Source organism: Teleopsis dalmanni, chromosome 1 (genome assembly GCF_002237135.1).
Source record: "Teleopsis dalmanni isolate 2A chromosome 1, ASM223713v2, whole genome shotgun sequence".
NCBI classification, from domain to species: Eukaryota; Metazoa; Arthropoda; class Insecta; order Diptera; family Diopsidae; genus Teleopsis; species Teleopsis dalmanni.
In genome coordinates, this window is record NC_051846.1 from 93,280,538 (window position 1) to 93,306,007 (window position 25,470).

Consider the following 25,470-nt stretch of genomic DNA (forward strand, 5'->3'; position numbering starts at 1 on the left):
TATTCCTCGTAAAATATATGATTGATTTTGTGTGCATGCAATGCATAAGTTTTGCCAAATTATTATAAATTTGATTTTTGATAAATTTCTGGTCTCATACAAATATATGAGGTTTGCCTATTATGAGGTCAGTATAGGAGATATGGACCCATAAAGTTTTGAGAATTGCCATTATAGACAAATTTACAAATCGCCATATTTCAGGCTATATATGATAGAAACTTGAAATGTATTGCATTTAAAAGACAATTGATTGAACTTTCAGTAAATTGTTTAAACAATTGAGATTGTTTTTATTTCAGTTATTTGGATTGTTTTTTAATTATTTTATTTCTTTTTCGAAATTTTTAATTTTTTTTCTCTCCCGCAAAACACATCAAGTACATACCTACTATATTTCCATTGAAGGAATTTTCAAAGAATATTGTACAAATATTCTTATATATTTTTAATTTCTATTAGTATGCGGATTTCAATTTACTTAGAATAAGTCCGTTTTACATTAATTTTTACGGATAAGCAAGCACTATTTGTCCGTTTTAATCACATTTGTAAACGTTGAAATCCGCCTCAGTTACAAGTTTCTATCATTCATATAGCCTGAGATATGGTCATTTAAAAATGTGTCTACAATGGCAATTCTGAAAACCCCATGGGTCCATATTTCCTGGGAAAAAACATACCGGTTCTTTCGGGTCTTTTTATTTTATGAAAGGAGCTCGTAAAAAAATTTCAGCCAATTCGAAGGTGATGAGGTCGTTTTTTTGTCAGAACCTGTCCGGTATGTAAAAGAATGTCCCACATACAGAAAAACTTAAAAAAAATGATAATACTTTCAAATCTTCATAAAAACTTCGTTATACAGAGATATAAGAGAGTACACTATAAAGGAATCCAACTGTACTTCATATTTTATATTAACAGTCAAGTTTACGTCAATTAATTTAGGTAATTTAGAAGAAAATAGCTTATTTTTAAAAACCATATCCATTTCTCATTACCATATAATTTGTTTTTTAGTATCGATCTTATTTTTAATATTTATTTTGAAATCATAAAGCCATTGGGTTTTACTGTATAAGAAATCAAATTCTTTATAATTGTTTCATATTTTACATTTGAAAACAAAATTTTACAAATAAATTCCATGTGTTGAACTGCTTCTAATGTTCGGAGATTTCGATTTTTAGACAATTTTTCCGCTTTATTACATTGTACATAGCTTATTTATATTTGAGTACAACAAGTTTAAATTTTACTAGTACTTTTAAATATTTATTTTTATTTTTCTTTGTTATTATGAGCGTTGTTACTATTTGTTTTCAAAAAAAAAAAAAAAAAATAAAAAACAAAACAAAAATAAAGTAAAATCAATTTATCTAGTAGTCATCTAAGTCGAAACATTCATTATCGATGTCATCTAATTGCATACTCTGGAAGTCCACTTTATAACGTAATATTCCTATATTCAAAATAAAAATAATACTTATGTGTTAAAACGAAAACATGAAAATAAATTATATACATATATACACATTATTATAATATATTAAGAAAACTTTATATAATCAAGATGAGGGTAAATCAAAAAACTTAATTTTAATAAGCAAAAAAAAAATATATATGAAAATGTATAAACAAAATTTACTTATTAAATATATGGATAATATTTAAAATAGACTTCGCCTTATATTTGTGGTTTTTTTTTTTAAATTATATTAAGGAAATCCACACAGCATTGTTTATTAGTAAACAAAAATAAACAGTACAATATCGAAACATATTGTACATGCAAAAAATATTAAAATATATATATATAAACTGTATATTTTTAATTTAAATGTACGAAATAAAATCGTAGCCCACTTTTCTGTTACTACAATCGGGTAGTAACTTCCAGAAGTACAAAACGATTGGAAAACGTCTGCGAAACGTTTACATACAATTCGATAGTGAAACGATTTAGCTATGCGCTCAATGCGAATTTTTGTAGTCGTTTTAAGTAGGGGTATTAATTAGAATATTGCAGGCTTGTTTTAACTTTTATATTGCAGGCTTGTTTTAACTTTTATATTGCAAAGTCGAATAATTGTATTTTATTTAAATATAAGAATATGTCCTATTATAAAAACCAACTTTTTTTATAATTTAAACATACATAACTTGGGCTATCTAAATAATGAACATTGCTATATAAACCAAAGAATAATTAACACTCATACACAAGTATAAAAAGCCTATATACAAATCGTTTCCAAAGCATATTGTACATAAACATTTTGAAACGTTTCCATATCGTTCTGTACTCCTAAAAGTACAAAACGGTTGTATGCTATGAGCTCCTGACCTTAGCGTACAGTACAGTGTACTGTTTCTTCGGCTAAAATTTACAAAACGAATGTACATTACAATTATCCGATGGTGGTGTACATATATAGTGCAAATAGTATTTTATACTTTTGGGATTTGTGTACACGCGCATAAATTTTATAAAATATTTATTTAGCTGAGTAAAATTTTTTTTTGTTTGTGCTTCAAATGTACGGAACGAAACGAAACACAGCGTACTGTACAGTTTGTTCGTTCTGTTTCTAATAACATAAATCCCGAATAAAATTTTCAGAAAATGCATACGAATACATACAATTTTCTATGTCTTAAATTTATATATTTTTTAAATTGTTTGTTAAAATTTCGGTTCATAGCGTGCACGTACGCAATTTCTGTTTTATACAAATTAAATTATTTTTATTAAAAAACTCTTTTTATAATTGTTTTATTTTATTTTATTTAATATTAACGTTTTTTAAATTAAAGGATGATACGCTGAAAAAAGTGCAACCCTTGTTTTTTTGTTAATATATATATATATATTATAATTCGTTATCTTCATTGGAATATAAAGTATTTTGAAAATCTTAACGGAATTAATTTCGTATGTTTATTTCTTAATACGATATCTACTAGACGTTGCATAAAATATAATTTTTGTTTTGTAGATTTTATTTAAAATTTACGCGATTCTAAATAAAATTTCAGCGAAATGTAAGTTGAACCTATTTAGCATCATGACATTTAGATGCTATTCTGTATGTATTATATTATTTAAAAAATTATATTAAATGTTTAGTAGTCATCGAGATCAACATCCTCCAAAGGCTCATCAGCTTGAAGTGATTGAAAATCTACTTTATATCGTAAAATACCTATATATTCATTTCAAATTACGTAAATATGTATTTTATAATGAATTTTAATAGCAATACATTACAGTTTTAGCCACATACAAAGGCAGCAATAAAAAGAAAGGAAAAAGCATTTAGATTTATTTTAGTAATGTAAAACATGTATTTTATTTCTCTATTATAAACATTATCCTTACCTCCAATACCTCCAAATCCCCTAACAAATTGGCTGCCCTCCTGAGATTTATCTGTAATAATCTCAAGCGTAGCACCAAACATTTTGTAATTGTTTGCTAACCATTCCAATAAAGGCTGTGATTCGATTAACTCCATCTCAACCCCACTCTACAAATATTTTGGTTACTTATTTATATTTTTTTTATTTTTAAGGATTATAAGAGAACACATACTCACCTCTTTATCAGTAAAATGCGATTTATCTTTTTCTTGCTCTGGTGTCAAATGTAAAACAGTAGTCGAAGTTGAATTAGCATGATTTTTTAAAACATAACGTTGAATATCTAAATTTTCCCAACATATAAGAGTTTCAACGGAACCTAGCTCTAAAGCACGTAATGTATCTTCTACCCCAAAACAATATTTTCCTGTATCCTGGGTAAAGCATAATATCGGTTACAACTAGATATGTTGGTTTTACTTGATTTATATTCACCTGAGATATTTCATCAAAATAGCGACCAATAAGTTTTTTTTCTTGAATGAACTTGACATTTTGTAGCGATTCTGCAGCTAACTCTATTGCTTGGTTGAAACCATTTTCTCCACCATAAGAGACGTCCACTAATTTTATAATTTTCGATTGCAATCTCTAAAACAATATATTTGAAAATTTAACAAAAATATATTGGTTTGTGGAGATAAGTATATATGTACAGTTTCCGATTAAAACAAAGAATGTAATAAAACTAATAAATAAATTCATTTAATTCATTTGTACTAAAATTTAGTTTAGTAATTCTTTTCACAGCATAACAAAGGAAAAACAGGAATCAGAAGGATTTAACTACAAATTTTAATTTTAATTAATATTTAATGACATAGTTTAAATGCATTATAGCATTATCTTAAAAAACTTAATGAAAAACAAAAATTACACAGAAAATAATTAAAATCAATAATAAACAATAATAATAAGACAATTTAGCAATGAATTAAAATTTTTATTGAAACTTGTTTTAGCAAAACAAAAATAACATGTGGTATACAGCCAGTTATTTACCGGAAGTTTTCGGAGAATTGAAGAAAACCAACCGTCAAAGGAAGATTTTTCCAAATTTATCCCCATAATTTTTATTTTTTATATTTTATTTAGATTCATTTTTAATTTTACTGAGAAATAAAAATTTTTATGATGGCATTTTTTGAAATTTTTGTAATTTTTTTTCTCCCGCAAAATACATCAACCACCATTGAATGAATTTTCAAAGAATATACTACAAATATTCTTATATAATATTGTTCATTTCGATTAGCGCCATGTTACGTAAAGAGGAATATGTTACACAAATTTTTATTTTTAAGTTTTGATTCAGATTTACCAATAAATTCTACTTAAAAAAAAAATAAATATTTCCACTGTGGCGTCGCTTTTAGAAGTAATTAAAAAAAATTAATTTATCAGGTGTCCTACACGTCACTCATACCCACCACATAATACCATTAAATCAATTTTTCATGAAAAACTACATAAAAATAAATGTATATTAACTTCTTTTCAAACATTTTAAAGTAGTTCCGCATCATCTCTATTTTTAAATTATGAAGTTTAACATGACTAAACCGTTTTGTGAACTTTTTTCTTATAAAAATGAATTAAAAAAAATTAATTAGTTTCACACTAGCTGAACTACCTACATAACTGCAATACATAATTACACCTATCTTCATTGGTGAAGTGTTATTCTGTTACTGTTGGAGAAATACTATGCATAGGTAAGAAATGTTATAACATATAAGCTGTAAAAAAAAAAATTCTAGGTACCCATATCTTAAAAAGGTACTGGCATCAAAATTGGTATAAATTGTTAAGTAAGTTTGACAAGAACATTTATATAATAGCAAAAGTTTGAAAAAATAAAATGCATCAACGGCAATAAAATGACTTAAAATGTTTCAATCCGTTGATGTTGAAAATGCATCCAAAAAAGATCTAAGTAAGGCAAGTTTCAGATGATATCCTGCGTATGTTGCGGATGCCTAGAACAAAAAACAAGTCAGGAGAAAAAAATATGAAACAGTTGCTGAATCAAATTGGCAATGAAGGCCAAAAATATTAAGAAAAATGATGGACGTATATCGGCAAACAATAGCCAGTTATCAAGCGAGTAAAATATTCAATCATCAAGTAGTAGCAGTTATAGCTACATATTAGTAACTACATATGAAACTGAAGTCAGAAAAAGTGGTCTTATTCCATTTAATAAAGCACTCTCTCTAATAAGTAATATCGGAATCATACAAAAAGAAAAAATAAACAACAGCAATATAAATAAAAATGAAAAAATAAATGTTACCTTCTGCTCAAAAAGTATCCGGATTTTGTTGTTTGTTAACTAATCCTTAAGTAATAGATATTTTAAAATAATTTTTTTTTGTTATGTTGGTACATCCTTTCTTGACATATGGTACAAATTTAAGCGCCATCTGTCTATTAGTTTGTTTACAGCGAGCTGTTAATGTGGGACTACCTCAAGTGCATTTAGCGATTTTTACTATGGAAAATTCTTGTTGTTTTTTTGACCAATCACGGCATCACTGTCATCGCTCAGGCACCATATTCGCCAGATCTGGCACCGGGCGACTTTTTCCTGTTTCCGAAACTCAAATGAACCCTTCGTGGTAAGCGTTTTGAGTCGATTGAATCGGTAAAAGAGAATTCGCCGAAGAAACTAAAAGCCATACCTTCACGGGTATACGAAAAGTGTATGAAAGATTGGGTTAAACGTTGGCATATGTGTATCGCTTCAGAAGGAGCATATTTTGAAGGAGATAAAATAAATTTGGAATAAAATTTAAATTTGTGTTTTTTATTTACAGAATCCGGGTACTTTTTGAGCTGGAGGTATGTCCGTGAAACGATTATGGTAAACATAAAATTTTCAAAGTTCCTCCCGATGAATCCAACAAATGCGATGAAAAATATGATCTGCATCAATTTTAAAAAATCTATAGGAAAAATTTAATGGCACAGCAAATAGAACGATGAAAATAAAAATAATGAGTGTGACACATAGTTGGTCTAATCGAAAAATCACAACTCACTTCCCATACTTTTAGTACTTGGAAGTAGACACATAAAATCCAAGTATAAATGGTTTTCTTTCATACGCTGAATTTTAAATTTTTCAGCTTCAACATGCGGGAGAGTTTGAAGTGTTCAAGCATTTCATAGTTAATGAGCTTTAAAGAAATTTGTATTGCTTTTGTGCGCTCTGAACTACAGTTGTTGGTATTTTTATGTAGAAAGGTGCTTTTAACAACTGAGAAATCAAGAAGAGCAACTTATGAAAATATCAAAGCAATAAATGTCTGACAAAATACCAAAAAACTGATTTTTCGTTCACAATCCATTTTATTTCATTCATTGTAGAATTTTCTTCCCAGTCTATGTTTTGTATTTATTTCAGATCTCAGAAATAATTAAATAATTATGTAATATATGACCTTCAGTAAACCTCATAAATTTTAACAAAAAATTCAATAAGTAATAATATAAGGGCCTTTATTATATTATAAATATTGCTTACGATGACGACTATGACAATATAAGTGCAAACTACTTGCTCTTGTTGCGCTATGGACCACCCCGCTAATTCTTCTTTTATTGCGGTTTTGGATGGAGTTGAGGACAATGGATTTTTCAGATCTCCATCTATAGCAAAACATATTTGTGTTTTTATGGTCAAACTGGTCATTTATTTTCAATTTTTTTTATTCCAACAATGGATTATTAGGTGAATGCCTTTCAAACATTATATTTTAAAATTTTAAATATTTTAAATGAAATGGGTTTCAAATTCAAAATTCATGCACTAATATGTGATCAAGTGTCTTCAAACAGAAAATGTTATTTAATCTTTGGTGCTGGAATCCACAATCCATACTTTTTTCATCATAATTTAAAAGTTTATTGCTTCTTTGATTTCCCACACTTGATAAAATCCTTGCGAAATAGTTTTAGTAAGTGTGATTTTAATACTCCTGATGATCTTGTAAATTTTGATGTTGTGCGTGAATTGTGGGAACATGAAGAAAATTCAACTACCAAGAAGTGTCCAAAATTAACGAGACAACATATATTCCCTAACTTTCTTGAAAAAATGAGAGTAAAATTTCAACACAAGTTTTTAGCAGAACTGTTGTAGCTGTAATTAAAACCGTTGTAGATACATCTGGTTATAAAAAAAGGACTACAGAAGTTGATTAGCAACTGCACATTACATACAAAAAATTGATCTAATATTTGATTGTATAAATAGCTGTTCTTTATATGCTGACAATTCCTTTAGATCAGCAATGCAATAGGAAAATGAAAGTTTCAATTTTATTAAATACTTCCTAAATTATATTAAACAGGTGTCTTTATCAGATACATCAAAGAATGTGTTTTTTGTTTTGGAAGGAGTGCAACTCAGTTAACAAGCTTCCTTGTTATTAGCAGATGACATTTTAAATTTCTCAACTGAAATTTATTTTTAATGACAAAGCGTTTAAATCAAGATAGTCTAGAAAATACTTTCGCAGTTCTTCGTCAAAAAGGTGGCAATAACTCAAACCACACAACAAGTGAATTTAATAATATTTTAGCGAAAGTTATGACTTGTAAAATCATTCAATTATGTGACCAATTGTGAAATAAGTGAGGATAATGATAACAAATGCCTTGATGATGTACTCTCTTCTTCCTTAAAAAAAAAGAGATGAAATTTTGACTGCTCCAAGTGAGCTTTTTATCCACTATAAAAATTATAATTCTCTTTTAAATTTCGGTAACCTGTTTGCGCCATCACAAAGTTTTTTAAATCTTTCTTGTAAACATATCGAGATTTTGAACAAGTATTCAAAAATAAACCAGATGCAATTGGCATTAAGAGTTTAATAATAGAAATGTGCAAGAAAAAACCACTCAGTGGTTTTACTGGTCCTATATTGAACATCTAATCAAGCTTTATGATTTTTTAATTTTTCTTTTACTGTGTAAGTATTGCTTGTCGGCCTTACAGAAATAAAAAATCAACAAACATTTCTAAAATGAATGAAAAGTATGTTAGCTCTACAAGTTAGCACTTAATATAATATCAATTAAGACAACTATTATTAACAATAATGTAAAAGAACTTCGCTGGAATATAGTTATAATATATAGTGGATTTATATTTTTTGAATGTTCAGAATAAGAATATTTATTAAAATAATTGAAATTAGGGAATATTACATGAGTACATATTTTACATTCTAAGAATTAAATTCAATTGTAATATCGCAAATAGTAGAAAAATAATAAAAAACAAAACGTACAAGATTGTTTAATAAACGAAGTACATACAAATTAAAGAAAACGAACACAATATAAAATGCACATACATACATATGCTATTATAGCGAAAAGAGCATATTTATAGCCAAAAGAGCGGTTGAGTGTGATCATGTGTACATATCGATGAAAATTCAGTCTCTTTGCACACATTTAGTATAACAAAATCAAATATTGAGTAATTCCTGGGTTTTTCAAAAACCAGTAGGACAAAATTTTTGCGTATATTTTGTTCGACTTGCACTCTCTATGTTTATATACTCTTTGGTAGCATCAAAGAGTATGTTTGTATACTCTTATAGCAAAAGACTCATAAGTCATAGGATATACTTATCTTACCACTAACTAATATTAAATATATAATGTAGTGCATACACCTTCAGATTTCTTATTTAATGTAAATATATCATTTTGTTGTAAACATAAGCTTAGTAGAACAAAGGCTGGAAATAACGCCTGCAAAAACATTGCCTTTTATGGTAATGAATATAAACATAATCTCAATTAGAATCAACGCTTCTATTTTATTGTAAACATAAGCTCAGTAGAACAAAGGCTGGAAATGAAACCTGCAAATTGCAAGCCCAGATATATGTTGACAGCTTATTTGAAAAAATTCATCAGAAGGCGGTAATAAACTCCCGAAATCGGTTATATTGCAGTAGTTCTTATAGAACAGAAACAATTCTGATGATGCAGTCACAACCTCATCTTCTTTCCGTATTGACTTAAAACATGATTGACAATCGATTTTTGGTAAAACTTTAAATGCGATATATCCCAGAAAATAACGAAACGATGGAAGCTCAGTTTCTGTTATATCAAAATCTGTTGAGCTATAGCTCACTATACAATTTTCAATCAATGTTTCACTACAATCAAATTCCGAATCATCTTCTTCAGTTATACATGAAATAGTATTTGTATTTGAAGTGTTGTCCATTACTGCGTCGAAGGTGTGATCATCTTCTACTATCTCACAATTACCATCAGTAGAAGCAACAATAATTTTTCTGGTCATTACTTTAGCTAAAATTTGATTAACTTCGGACACCGAAGGATGTTTGTTGTATCCTCCCTTTTGTCGTAAAATTGAAAGTTTTTTCCAGTCTGTCTTGGCATAAATAATTTGTCATTACAAAATAGATTTCATTATCTTTTGCAAAAACTTCTTCTGTAAGCTGCAACACAGCATTTAAAGTTATATTAATATCTTTCCAGAAATACACCTTTTTTGTTGAGTCTACAAATTTTAATGATCCAAAGTATTTCAAAAACTCTTTTATGTAATTGAAATCAACTCTTTTATGTAATTACAAAAATAGTTTTGTAAAGCACAACAAAAAGGATTCTTTGAGTAAAGAGTGGTGGAATTCATACAATTAAATATTTTGTCCATTTTTTCTATAAAATTTGCTGTTGCTAAAGCGTCTTCTTTAGATGAATTGGTATAAATCCGTCCGTATAAATAAAAATAATTAAGAATTATTGATCAATTAGAGAAAAGACCTTTGACAATAAATAGACAAAGGCTTTTGGCAATAGTTTTACTTCTAAAAAAGCCATGTTCTTTGAAGTCATCTATTTGGTCTAAGTTAGCGTTGTAACGTAATTCTGACCTTAGTCTCATTTCATCAACAACCAATATTGCAAAGTTCTTATCAACTTGTCTTAGTATGCTGGCTTTCTTTCTCAAACTTTCGAAACCTGTATTTAAAAATCCTGGCTGCAAATTTTTTATAGGTGACCAGTTGTTGATTGTTTTTTCATGTGGCAAATTAATTTTCAATTTATTTCTTAAAAATATATATGCCGATCGAGATACGAGAAACATATTTTGAGCTACTAGTTTCGTATTCTCATCATATTCTTTCTGTCGCGCTTTTAGGATCATTTTACAAAAGTTTTTGGTCTCAATATTTACATTTGCAACAGAGTCGATGGCCTTAACTACAGCGTTTTTATTTGCAGTAATTTTTGTAGTTTTTAATAGTTGTAACTTTTTCTTTAATTTTATGTTTTCCTTAAGAAGATTGACATATTTCCTTCTGTATGTGTTTGCGCATTTAGTTTGCATTTCGCAATTGTGGCGGAATACCTCATCTTGCATACCACCTATATTGCCAAAGATCCTTGGTGGTTGCGCAAAATTGTCCGTCTCTTCATCTAGAGCTCCTACATTGTGTATTGGGTAAGCACCTTTTTTCAAGAAACGGTTGCCTATATCTGATGATATGCAAAATGTATATCACAAATTTTTAATTGTTTTTCATACATTTCCAAAGGAATGTCACATTTTTCACGCCAAATTTGTCTCAATACATTGTCACTTGGGGGAAATCGAAATAATTTTACATTTCGATTCTTTCGACGATTCCGCATGCAGGTTGGAATACAACAAACATAAACATAAATATTTTTTTTAGTATTTTAAATCAAAAATTCACAAAATATTTTTTGAAAAACTTTATATTTAATTAATGTGCAAATGTCCAAAAATTTCAATAACACAATGTTTCACAATTTGATCACTCAATATATGAGAATAATATATACATATATATAAATATATACATATATATATATATATATGGAAAAATAAGAAATATATGAGAATAAACCCAAAACTAATAGAATTCATTCAAAAAAAAAAAACATGAGTAGGTATTTCTAGGAAGTTCTGAAACAAAAACAATAACATATGGATATGCCTATGCTTATGACCATAAAGTAGGATATATTCCTCCATTTAAATTTGGTGCTGAAAAGTGGTATTTAGTTTATTATTTTATTTTAAAATAAAAAAAGTAGAGCACAAGGAAACAAAATCAAAACAAAAAACTTACAGCCACGTGCTCACTATATTATAGAGCGCTGTAGAGAAATGCATTTTGCTCTCTCTTTTTTTTTGTCACGTTGTTACCCGCGTCCCCACAGACGTACTTAACAAATTGAGTTTGTTTTCAGATTTCTACTCTATAATATTTATACTCAATGGTTTAATGTATGAATAAATGAAGTTAAGTGTACGAAAAAAAGAGTGAAAGTGAATATAAGTGAAGCCAATAACTCGAGTGTTGAGTTCTCATTGCAGATCTCTGTTGAGTACTCCACAATTAGTTTAAACATTTTCTTGTTTTTGAAATACTCATAGACATTAAGATCTTTTATATGTCGAATCGTAATATTGTTTTGATTTTTTATTGTTAACACAAATTCTTCATTATTTAGTTGTTCACTCTTACCTGAGAAAAGCATTTTAGAGTCTCAAAATTTTAATAATATATTAGTTACTTAACTCTTTTTAATGTCATTGGCAAGAATATCTTGTATTACCTTTTACATTTAGTTTAGAGAAAATAATTTTATTTTTAAAATCTGTTTTTAGTGTTATCACATATTTCTTTTTTTAATAGATTTAACTATGACTGACATACAGGATGTAATTACCATTTTGAGTTGCATGGTGAAATAGCTATATCAGCTTGAAAACTATATCTACTATATTGTCGAAATCATCTAATATCTGCCCTATTAGATGAGTCGGACCATTGTAGAGTCATTATTAGAATTTTGATCAAAAGGACAGATATTCCGTTAAATTAAAGTTTTTACAATTAAATAAAGCATTTGAAATAAAGTTTTTAATCTTTCAATTTAAAAATAAATTATAATAACATTAATACTTAATAAAATTATAGATCAAATTTTAAATCAATTATAGATCAAATTATAAATCAAACAATATCGAATTGAATTTCCATAGGAATCAGTTGTAAATGATACTTCAATAGGATAATTTCTAAATTTTTATCAAACTAAGAGATATTAAGTTCAATAAAGCGAAATATTACACAAAATACGATGAATGATTACAACGATATTTAAAGCGTTCTTCCAATAGTAATATTTATGATTTTTTAGAACTGTCAGTTAGTGTCTTAGGACGTTCAAACAAAATGTTAAACGAATGCACTCATTTGATCATTTGAAACGAAGAAAGCTGAATACTATTAATACGGAATTGGCAAAAATAACAAAAAAACATATACAAGCTGTTATTACAAGAGTGATAAAAATCATCAATAGCATTCGAACAACACAGAATGAAAAGAAATTTTCACCAAACAAAGCGTCAGCATTATTTTTGGATTTAAAACCAACAATATATAAAAACAATAAACAAAAGATCGGCAAACTAAATAATAACCATCATATATGCTGCAATTTTTATATACATATATTGCTTGGGAATTTAGCGGTCAACAATAAATTGCAAATACATAATAGGAACATAGTAATAAACAATAAACAAAGAATAATAAAAACTATTAAGTTTTAATATATAATTAAATTTAAAATTCGTGTCCCTATTATTACGCATACGTTAAGTTCAGGTTGCTTCACAAAGGTTCTTTATTTCATTGATATCCTAGCAAGTAATTTAATGCACGTTGGTATGCATAATTGTGATTCAACTATTTAAATGTGCACATATAGAGCGAATATACTGGTTTTTATGATATAAGTTGCAATTTGCAAAATTTTACATTTAACATACCAAAACCAATTAGAAGGATCAAGTTATTACAAAGTTAGCAATTGTAGCCATAATGATGGCTAAAACCAATTAATTTTGTTACCCAAGCAAATAATAATTCTATTTTTAACTATAATCTTGAAATTAAACAACTTGTTGTTTTATAATTAATAAGATAAAGGATAAAGTTGAATTTGATTATGGCAATTGTTTGTGTACTTACTGGATCAAACATATCGGACTGGCTCAATTCAGTTTTAAAATCTGCACTGCCAGCTAGTATCAAACCAGCGATATTCGGTTTATCATTTGTAATAAACAGTTGAGTCGCCACTTCTGCTACTTTACGTACATAGTTATGACGCTTTTCCATACGCAGTCGAGCGAAACGCAATGCAGATTGACCACCCCGACCATGCTTTTTAGGTAAATCAACGGTAAATTTGTGCAATACTTCTCGCGTATTACCTTGCAAAGTACCAAAAAGAGCACCATTTCCATCCATGACAATAAAACCAAATTTATTATCATCAGCTAGTAAGGCAGTGAGAGCCTCAGTATGAAATTTATTGTCGCACAAATATAGTGATGTGTTAATTGGTTTAAATGGCTCAAAATCGATATTAACTTTCTTTTCCTTTCCTTCTTCTGTGACAATAGTCCCACAATAGATGACTAAACCATTGGGAGGCACTTGATGTGAAAATATAACATAAAGCTGTAAAAAAAACATGAAAAATTTTGAATGCAATGCAATGATTTTACCTTTGGTGTATAATTTTAGCCTATGTTGTACAGATGTAATTGCACCTAAAACAGATAATCGATTTACGCGAGACTTAATATTTGATGCTGTTCCGAATTCGTCCGCCAACATTTTGCTAACACGAGATATTTGATCTTTTGGAGGAATTATTAAAGAAATCATACTTGTCCCATTACTAAATGAAGAAATATAAAAATATCTGCGATTAGGAAAGTTATAATATGCTTGAATTGAAAGAAATTTATTAAATTTGACTGACAACTGATAAAATATACTTACTTTAAAACCAAATTTTAGTTGTAATAATTAAGACAATATATTTTATTTAATTTTTTACTTGCGGTATAATTTCGACAAAAAATTTCTAACAGTAAGATTTTCTAATTTTTCGAAATTATCGAAAGGTACATCAGTTTAAATACAAAAAAAAAATAAGAACTGTTTAATGTATCGACAAAAAAAAACACCAAAACGTTCAGGCTATATTATACAAAAATGTATAAACTCTATAAGATATTTCAATTCATTCACTCCAAATATCTGGTAATATCTCCAAACATAAACCTGTTCGATACAGACACGAATTAAAACTCACAGATAATTTATGATTTCCAATGACGTGACATAAAGGAAATATTTGCTTAGAGTTCAACCTTTATTTTCTTGTTGCATTTCTTTTTTTTTTTTTTGTTTTCCATTAAATTCTAAATATAGAGAATTAATGTTTTTTTATAAAAACATAACTTTAAACCAACAACGGATACAATTGGATCCAAAAACGAGTCAAATGTTTTTGGATCTCCATGAAAATCAGAAAAAAAAGCAACCAACAACAAATCTAAAACATTGATCCATGTTATATTTTTTTTTGTATTTACACTTTTTTTTTTTTTTGTAATAATATTTACCATTCCACTTCACACAATTTCAACGCACATGAGTTTGAGAATGCATATAGAAATGTTTGAACTATAACATATGTGTAAGCGAACAATACTGTTTTATTTAAGGTATAAAGCAAAAGATTGATTACTGCAGGGTTGAAATATAATGCAGGGTCCTGTGGAGAACTTTGTGGTTGTGCAATAGTGGTATCGATGAGGATCCTGCAACTATATGAACTGTTCATTCAGAAATCCAACCTAACCTGAGATATAACCAATAATATGAAATAATGCTTGTATAAAATTTCCAATTAATTTAGTTTAATTAATTTAATTTAATTTCCAATTAATTAATTTGAAATTTCCAATAATTTTAAATAATGCATTGCCTTTAAATTTTTACGAAAACACTGAATGTTCTTAAGGGATGGAAAACAACAGAAGTTTATTTTATACTACGATTCCTTTAATTTTGATCCTATTTTATCAAAAAAGTTTCTTGCATTTTGTAAATGTGTCTATATTAGAATACTATTAAAAAAAGGTTAGTGTAAACGGCTCATTGCTTTGGAGAAGTTATTTTAATGTATAACAGATACAGCTGTTTAGTTGTATCTTGACATTTTCATTATCTGATGTACATGCATGATGTGGATGGCAAAACTTTTGAAGTCTTATTAAGGGTTAGAGCGTTTCGATTTGAAAATAACTTTAAGAAACTAGAAAAGCAAGGAAAATAATACTTTCACACAACTACATATATAAGAAAACAGTTTTACATTGAGATGAAGCATAAAAACAACAGATACATAACATTCCTTTTGGGCAGGAAAACTAGGGAAGACTTATATTTTTATGTAAAAACTCAAGATTTTTATTTTTTGTTTTCAAATCGAAAACTTTTTATTTGTGGGACAGAATATTATAAAAGTGTACTTGCAGTCCTGGTACTTGCAGTCTCAAAAATAATTATTTACGAATAATTAAATACAAGAATTATTTCCAAGACCACTGATAAAGGGTATTTGGCAATACTCGAAACAGCTGTATGGTCAGCCAAAAATTCAATTAATTAAAATAATTTAAAAAATAAATTTTTGTTGTTGTTTCACTTCTGTTCGAAAACCTCTTTATATAAAAGTGTATAAAATCGTAAAATTAAATAATTTGCTTAATTTTTAAGGCAAACAATAAAAAATCTAAGCTCTAAAAATTCGTACATTTATAAAAGTTATAAAATTAGCGTCACGGACATAATATTTCCGTTGAATTAAATTAGAAATAAGATAATTGTTTATCTTATTTCTAGAACGACCAGTCTATGTCCGAAAATCACTCGTTGAGCTTGGCGACCAAGTACTGTTCAGCACACCCAAAAAGGAATACACAGACATGTTCAGAAATCATTGTTGACATTTGTCAAAATTATGTTTTTTCCACTAAGAAGAAAGTCCTTATTTCTACTGCTCTATCTGTAACATTGCTATTTGCAAAAACCAAACGTTTCACCCAAAACGAATACGAGTAAGAATAAAACTCAAGTCCATCATTACTCAAATCGGTAGTCATATTTATATCAGATGACAAAACAGCCCATTTTTCAAAAATAGTAGTTTTTTGAATTCGATTATTTGAGAAGATAGTTACACGGATGATGTAATCAAAATAAATGTTCGGGTATATAGCGTCGAACAGTCATTCTCTATATGCACCATATAGTTTGGCCTGTTTTTTTTGGTAAAAGTTATTTTATGTAGATGGTCTGTAATTTTTCTACTCTCATGTTTTTTCATATCCCATACTTGCGCTGTATAATTTTGAAGTGATTATACTTCCGCTTCTTTAACTTCCTTCAACTTCTCAATTAAGTGGGTATTGAAATTTGAGTTATATTTCATATTTATTGCCAAGAATTTATATTTTTTTGTGACTTCTAACTGTCCATTATTTATAAACCATTTTTTGTCTATAATTAACTGGCATACTTCTTGAAAATTACAACTTTTGATTTGTCTCTGATTATGGCTAGACCCCAAAAATTGTAATATTCTTGTAATTTATCTTCATATAGAAAACTGCACAATATCGCAGCACGTAGTAAATGTTAAATGATTCATATTTTTGATTTTTAAATGATTTTTTTTTACGAATTTTTTTTTTAAAATGCGTTGATATACATTCTGTGTATCAAAGGTGACTGTTTCACCAAAAGGGTTAAATTTTTTGACCGGTTATCGATTACAGAATTAATACATTGGCAATTTCTCTAAGTAAAATTATACTTTCTTGAAAGTTTAAAATAAGAATCACACAAAGCTTTAGTTTTTACCTAAATCTGATTTTGTTTAATTCTGATTGCAAAAATAATTCCATTGCTATAGAAGGTGTGGAAAGCATCAAGTCAACATGTGTGAAAGAATTACGGGCGATAATATGTGAAGGATTCAAATTTAGAACATCAAAATATATAGAAAAAGTAGTTGTAACCTTCTGAGCACTAACTACCTTAACTATTTCTTTTTCATATATAAGGTGCATATATAGTTCCCTTTTACGGAGTTTAAAGTTTGGTGAAGCTTTTAACTTATTAGAACTTGGCTGTCCAAAACACGGCCCGCGAGCCACATGTGGTCCGCGGCTAATGTTTGTGCAGCCCATGATATGTTTTAAATCTACTACAATTACGCTAATTTTCTTTTGGTGTTATTATTTAATTTGTATACCAAATAAATGAATTTAAATTAATAAAACTATATTTAACATTATAACTGTATTTTTATTTTTGTCGAAAACAACTATGAACGTATGTATTTGTTTCTACAGCCCTCCAATCTGTACAGTGATTTGTATTGGCTCACGATCGCTTCTGGTCTTGACAGCCCTGTATTAGAATATTTACGAGTAGTTAATACTAGAGTAGTGCTTAACTAATCAACAAATTTATTTCTTAAAACGCGTATTTATAAAAAAAAGAAAATTTTAAAAATTGCTGAAATTATAGATTTGAGTTCATCTACAGTGCAATACATAATTCAGCTTTAAAACAAAGGTAGAGAAGAGAAGAAAACAAAGGCAGAGAAGCCCCAAATAAAATTCTAAGTGAACGAGTTGAAAAATAGATAAAAAGACATATTCAGAAAAAAAAATCATTTATTAAGTGCCACGATTATTGCCAAGGATGTTGAAATGTTTATTGGAAAGAAATGTTATCTAGAAACTATCCGAAGAGTTTTAAGAAATGCTAATTATAACGATCGAACTGCCCAGAACAAGCCATTCATAAGTGACAAAAATCGTAAAATTCGATTACAGTTCACCAAACAACTCAGTACCTGCAACTCATCACTTTTTGTCAATGAGAGCAAATTTAATTTTGGCGCTTCAGATGACAAATCATATATGTGGCGTAAGCCAAATACTAAACTCCAAAAAAAAAATTTACTTAGCATAGTTAAACACGGCGGCGATCATGTGATAGTAAGGGATGTAATCTAGGGGTTAGGGGTTAGTAATCTACAATTTATAGAATCAACAATGGATTGGATAAGGAACTGTACCTTAATATATTAAAACAAGATTTGCATAAAAGTGCACAGATTGATAATTTCCGTTTTTACCATGAGCGCAAGTCCGGTCTTGTGTAGTTTTGGCTTATATAAAATTGTCCTACATCATCCAAACAACTCTCCAATCACCTAACATAAATGTCATAGATAATTAATGGCATATCCTAGAAACTTAGATAAAAAAGATAACATTTCTAATAAAAAAAGTTTGAAAGCTACTATATAATTGGAATGGCACTGGTATGGAATATACCCAAAAATTAGTTACTTCGATGCATTCAAGGTTGGAAGCAGTAATTAAAAAAAGGGCTATCCCACTAAATATTCAAATTCAGTATTTAATGTTAAAAATTATTAATTTTCTAAAAAAAAATGTATTGCACGAAATAAGCTGTGAGGTTAGAATTTGATGTTTGTTTTTGTTCACTTAACTTCTTGAGTATTGATATTTTTGTTAAATTTTTTTTTTGTTTTATAATAAAAACTAAACATTCTTCAAAGTTGCATATTAATAATTTATTGTTTTAAATAAAATTTTGGGTTTACACGATTGAATTTTATGGATAAATAATATATTTATACGCAGTATGTAAAGATTAAAAATTACAATTAATTATTTCAATTAATTTATAGCTAGTTTATAACTCTAATATAGTATATAATTCGTTCTAATATAGCACAGCAAATAAAGTATGCCTTTGAGTCGGGTAATTAACACTGAATCTGAGCTTTACATTTGGTGGGACATAAGTTCAACCATTGATATTTGCAGTTTCAAAACATTTATTTACGAGTAATTAAATACAAGAAATATTTCAAAAAGACCACTGATGATGGGTATTTGGCAATATTCGAAACACCTTTATGATCAGCCAAAAATTCAATTAATTAATACATAATAAAATTTTATTGTTGTAATTCAATACAACATGGTTAACAAACATGGTTTATTTCGTCATAATTGACTTTTAAAATCATATTTAAATCAAGGGTAGTCCAATACACCAAGAATAAATAAAACAATAATTTTTTTTAAATAGGTATCAAATAAATATTTATAACCTTTCTTATAAAAAATTTATTCTATATTTTAATTTATACAAATTCACTAATTATTTTATTTAACAGCTTATGAAAATACCAAAATAACAGCACAAGAGTTAAGTCTTATTTAGCACAGTTGAAAATCGGTTAAATCTACTTTTCTCCGCATTATTAACAAAATTTAGTATTTCCACCACCTGAATCGTTTGGAGGTATAATTAATTAAATGAATGTTTTTAAAAAACAAACACACTCTTATCTCGCAAATCTTGGTATGGATTTTTAATGAGAAATACGACTAAATACTGTAATCGTATCGACATAAGAGAAAAAACGAGTGCAAGCTATTGTGTAAATATCCAAAAACAGAAATATATAATAAATATATAAATAAAAAAAAATATTAAAATACAAAGTACAATTATTGAATAATCTGAGTTTTATTAATATTTATGAATATATAGTCCCTATAAAACACAACAACGTTTTCACTACCATGCATATCAATTACATTTCTACTAACAACTATAGTTGTTACTATCTGTGTTAATTTACTTTATAATACGGACATCTCATATATTTGTATGAGGACTGTATTAAAGTTTGTCCCAAATCATATTTAAAATAATTTGGAAGTAATTTATATATTGTAAGAAAAAAATACAAAAAGAAAATCCAAGCAGCAAATATTGTGTCATCTACCCTTGGATATAAACAGTGGTAGCTTTGGCGTCGGCCTTGCTAAAAGTTTTACATATTTATTGAAAGCTTAAGTACACTTACCAGGAAAAAAAATGATTTTGAATTTTCTATTCAATATACCAATTTCTATTTTCTATAACAATTTTTTAACTCAATAAAAAGTTTGAAATTACCAATATTAGTGAGCAAATAATTCAATTAAGAAAACCATTCATTAACTTAGATCCAAGGACGTGGGTATTTCCAATAACGGATTTGTTGCGCCATGATTTAATTCATAATAGTCCCAAACAAAACGTAGAAAAATCTGATAATTATTATCCTAAAACACATTTTTCTAATTTCTATTTTACTCAAAAATTTAATAACAGCGAAACACAACGTCGCACGTGGTTTGTTTTTGCTTTGTATATCAAAATGAAGTCTATTGCTCTCCAAAAGGAACTTTTTTCGCACATTCAAATACAGATGGTAAAAGGAGGATGATATGACTGGAAAGATTAGACAGGACAGGGTTATAATAATAGTGCCAATATAGTCGGCATAAATATGGGCGTTGGAATAAAAATCCTGAATAGTAATCTAGAACATTTTTTACGCCTTGTGGATGCGACAGTTGGAATTTGTTTTGATTGATGGAGCTAATTATTCTACAATAGCTAAAATATTTTTAGGGTTTATCAATAAAGTCAATTCACTTTTTTCAAAGTCGAACAAGCATTGCGAACTATCCAAAACTAAATTAAAGTCGACCTTAAATCTCTCTCTAAAACAAGATAGAAGTGTAGAATCAAAGCAGCAAAATTTGCAATTTGATAATGTTATTGAATGCATAAATGACCTCAGAAGTAAATCTGACGATACTGAACCTCTAAACGATTGTTACGCATAGTCCTGAATGAAATGCTAACCTTCGAGATTATAGTTGCAATACACGTATTGTACAAACTTTTACTACGAGTAAACAATATAAATAAATTATGGTAATCACATGAAATAAACTTGAAGTTCGTTACTATATTTGAAAAACCGTTCAACGACCACAATTGTTTGTAGAGAAAAGTATTAACGAAATTGCACTTATATTTAAAGAAAAAATAATAGCAAAGAAAAAACGATTGTTCAGTTATGAACATATTGATGAACCCATACAATCCGTTGTTATATAATATTAAATAACCATTTTTACTACAATGATAGATGTTATCATAATTAAAACCGACTGCCGATTCAAAGTACTTAATGCATATTTTGAACAATTTGGATTCATATATGACATTAATCATATCATCATTAATCATATACCAAACAAAGACCTTCTCAAGCATTGAAATACTTAAGGTATAATACTTCAAGAAGATGAAAACAGCGATATTCAGGCTTTTGAACTCTATGACGAACAGCTGTTTTTAAAATCGAACTAGACTCAACGATATTAAGCAACTCATCCGAAAAGCAACCCAAGAAAATTAAAAAAAGTGTTGTTGAGATTATATACAAAATAATAAGTTCGAGTGTTCATATGTGGTATTGATGTTTTTCTTCAGTAATTGTACCTTCACGTCAAGATTTTGTTAACAGATTCAATTATTTTTGAAATGAGAAACAAAAATCTAATATGAAAAATGTGATACAAATCTAAGAATAATCATATCTAATTAATAGTATTTTGTAATCTCAACTGCAAGAAATGGTTATGACATACAATTTACAAAAATTACCATTTACGACAATCATAAGTATGCAGCACTATATGTGACCACAATAGTGATGGGATCCGTAAAGACTGAATATTTAAAATGATAATACAAATTGTTATTGTAATTTGTATAATAATTTTAAGATGAAACAAAAGATAATTCACAGTTAATATTACAATTTTTTTGTTAAACAAAAAGTTCAATATCTTAGTTAACATATATATTAACTAAATGCATTGGATTATTGAATTCTTATATCTAAAGTATTAATTGCTTAGGTAAGCGTTGAATGCTTAGCAACGGAAAAATTTGAATTTCTAAGAACGCTCAATGGATTTTAGTAAAAACAGCTATTTGAGCAACTTTTTCCACCACGCTATATGTCAACACATGTAAGTTTTCGATATCCAGATTTGAAGTTCAAAATTCCAGCACGAAAACCAATAACAATAATTATACCGCCAGACGGAAAAAGTTATTCAAAATAGATAAATTTACTATTACCTATCAAGACGACTATCGCGCCACAGCAAAATTTTAAAAAGTAAATATAAATTAGTTTTTCTTACCCACGAGCCATTTCCAAACTCTTAATAAGTTTTTTAATCTTCCATATTTCTACATTTCGGTCAGCAGACGTTTCTTCGCCAGACATATTTAAATAGTTTTCACCTAAACTAACAGACGAAGTCAAACGGTTATGAAAAACTGTTTAGATTGATTTTTATTAAGTTTAACTTCGAAGTTCCTTTTTTCTTTGAGTAGCGATGGACACTAAAAACACATGAAAAAAATAAGAGTTTAGATACATTAAATAAATTTTTAATATTAGTAACATACACTTAAATGCAGTAATACATAACAAAAAATAGGTAGTATTAGGAACGTTTAACGGTATAACGTTTAAATAAACCTCTACGCTGCATGCAGACTACGATTAGTTTAAATTATTTATTTTACAATCTACTAGTCAATAGAAGTTGAAATATAATACAACCATACGCAGAGTTTCAGACATTTATACACATATTTCTTTAAACTAGATTGTTCCAGTTCGGATTTAAAACACAATTTCTACAACATTGCAAAAAGCACATGCATATATTAAACTTACCTTTTTAAGCACAGTATCTTCAATAAACAAAATTGTACAGCACAAGTAAGTAGTGTGATTTAAATTAAATTTATAATTATAACTCTAACAATTTTAGAATGCATTTATAATTTTGAACCGTGGGTATATTAAATGCAAAATATTATTTAACCTGCAATGTATATATTTAAAATTATTCATCGCCTTAACATTGCCACAATTGCAGTTGTTTGTAACAATCTAATCACTCAGGTAATTTTATGGGAAGTAGGATTAAAAATTGCTGACATGTACTTAAAACGATGTGAGAAATGGAACATACGTATAACTAACGTTCATTATCGTTTTCAGACTGAAAACAAATTTTAATTTATTTGATGATTCTACACTTACATAGAAATTAAATAAATTTGCAAAAAAACTTTTAAAAAATAATATAAACCAGCCAGCTGATATAAATTTTATGATAGTACGTTTAAAGAAACTTACACCATGCGTTATACTCAATAAAGAAAAAGTAACTGAAACACAGCATGTGAAACATGCTATTTGCAACAATTTTAAGTGTTGTCAAAAGTAAAAATCAAGGAATACCTTACGAGAACAGCAACTCCATTGTGAATTAAAATTTGTTCTTTTGAACAACAACAATATGCCGCGGAGTTCTTGAAAGTTTAGTGAAAAATGCACTAACTGATATTAAAATTTTTGAACCATTTCAAATATTTCAGGTACTTTCAATCCATATTACTTGAGAGAAATATATAATTTCATTGCCCTAAATCATACAAAAATTACTACGCAAATATATTTAAACATATTTTTTCCATATTGAGATTATTATAAATGAATTGTATTTTACAGCAAACTAATTTTATATAAAAAATTTTATATAAAAAAATACAAAACAATATTTTACGGTCATTCATTAAACTGTTTGACAATATTATTTTCATAAATTCTCGTAAGGTTGTAAACACTTGTTAATTACCTAAAATTAGAATCCCTTTTCATTTCATAAAATTAACATTTAAATTTAATGTTTATAAACTCATTTATATTAGTATTAGTATTAAAATAAATGAAATCAATCTACCAACAAAGTATGCACATGCACCCACGCCCATGAATAAATTTTTCGCTAATTATTATTTAGAAAGGTTACTTACTTACGTACTTAGTTGGCTATTATAGACGTGGATTATAGGGATCATAGATCTTCTGAAGAATTTCTCTTTCAAATGTTCTCATCACTGTTGGTAGATTTTTAGAGCGTAACATACTTAACCCGAAGTAACATTTGTTGGCAAGAATGATTCGTTGTTGGAAAATGCCGCACTCATGGCGTGGATGTTCAAGCCAATTTTGTAGAATATTGTGACAGTGCGGTTTAAATCTGCTGCTCGAATTATTATTTCCAACATTAGGTTAAAGTAATCACACGACAAGAAGTCACCTTGTCTAAAACATTATTTAGTATCAAATGTCTCGGAAAGGTTCTTTCCGAATCTAATGGACCTGGTAGTGTTACTCAACGTCATTTTACATAGCCGTATAGGTTTTGCTGGGATATCAAATTCAGACATAGCGGCATAGAGAGTGCTTCAAATAGATGGTGTGTGTCGTTTTAATTTTCTTGAGTCTTCTCTGGAATGACGCACTGGGAATATCTGGTCTAGGGTGAATTTGACAGTTCTGAAGCCACGCTGATAAGGTTCAATCAGTTGGTTGACGATTGGCTTCAATCTTCCACATAGTACTTTTGACAGAACGTTATATGCGATATTTAAAAGACTGATCCTACGATAGTTGCCACAGTTTGTAGGATTACCTTCATTGCGGTGAACTTAAATTCCAATCGTTTGACATGCATTCAACCCGACTGTTATTGCTATTTTATTTTTATTATGATCGGGAGGAGAACGATTATTTCATCGTCAATGATTGAAAATTCGGAATCATTTTCGCTTTCAGTCACATTACTACTACCACCATTTAGCAGTTTCAAGAAGATATCGCGTCACGATACTCTTGGTCGTAACAGTTGTTTCTTTGTCTACGGTGATAGCCAAACAACTCTTCTGGAGTGATACGCATAGAGTTGGAGTTGTGGTTCCATTGCGCGCATATATCGGTTTCTGTAGACATCTTGGCTGGAACAAGATAATGATCTGAATCGATGTTGGCTCTTCAGATAGTTCGAACATCCAAGACACTGGAAGCCTGGCTTCTGTCTATCACATCGTTATCAATTTGAGATCTCATGTATATTTGACATACTGGAATCTGGTACTACGGAAAAACATGTTTCTAGCCGTCTAGCCATTATCAGAAGTTTTTATATGATGGCTGAACTTTCCGACAGTAGCACCAAAGATACCTTCTTTCTTACATTTGCGTCTCCTACAACGATTTTGATATCATTATGGGAACAGT

General features: G+C 28.4%; 1 protein-coding gene across 2 annotated transcripts; it reads right to left on the bottom strand.

Moving 5' to 3' along the window:
- Window positions 1-1,315: 1,315 nt before the first annotated feature.
- LOC119672868 (eukaryotic peptide chain release factor subunit 1) lies at window positions 1,316-23,394 on the bottom strand. 2 transcript variants are annotated; one of them, XM_038084029.1, is made up of 8 exons: window positions 23,056-23,392; window positions 22,511-22,715; window positions 14,045-14,220; window positions 13,503-13,972; window positions 3,859-4,014; window positions 3,600-3,797; window positions 3,383-3,530; window positions 1,316-1,462 (listed from the first exon to the last, which is right to left on the bottom strand). In XM_038084029.1, exons 2-8 carry the CDS (start codon window positions 22,594-22,596, stop codon window positions 1,380-1,382), a joined length of 1,317 nt encoding a protein of 438 aa, XP_037939957.1. In that variant the 5' UTR covers window positions 22,597-22,715; window positions 23,056-23,392; the 3' UTR covers window positions 1,316-1,379. The 2 variants fall into 2 exon arrangements, with proteins under 2 accessions (XP_037939957.1, XP_037939958.1); XM_038084030.1 differs by lacking the exon at window positions 1,316-1,462 and adding an exon at window positions 2,983-3,206 and having other exon boundaries at window positions 23,056-23,394.
- Between the last annotated feature and the right edge of the window lie 2,076 nt (window positions 23,395-25,470).

Bases quoted from the DNA above. Each gene is read 5' to 3' on its own strand.
- LOC119672868 (XM_038084029.1), bottom strand. From the start codon at position 22,596: ATGTCTGGCGAAGAAACGTCTGCTGACCGAAATGTAGAAATATGGAAG. The intron at 3,798-3,858 runs GTGAATATAAAT...TGCTTTACCCAG, and splicing joins ATTTTGATGAAATATCTCAG to GATACAGGAAAATATTGTTT. The intron at 1,463-3,382 runs GTAAGGATAATG...TTTTGAATATAG, and splicing joins GGGATTTGGAGGTATTGGAG to GAATATTACGTTATAAAGTG.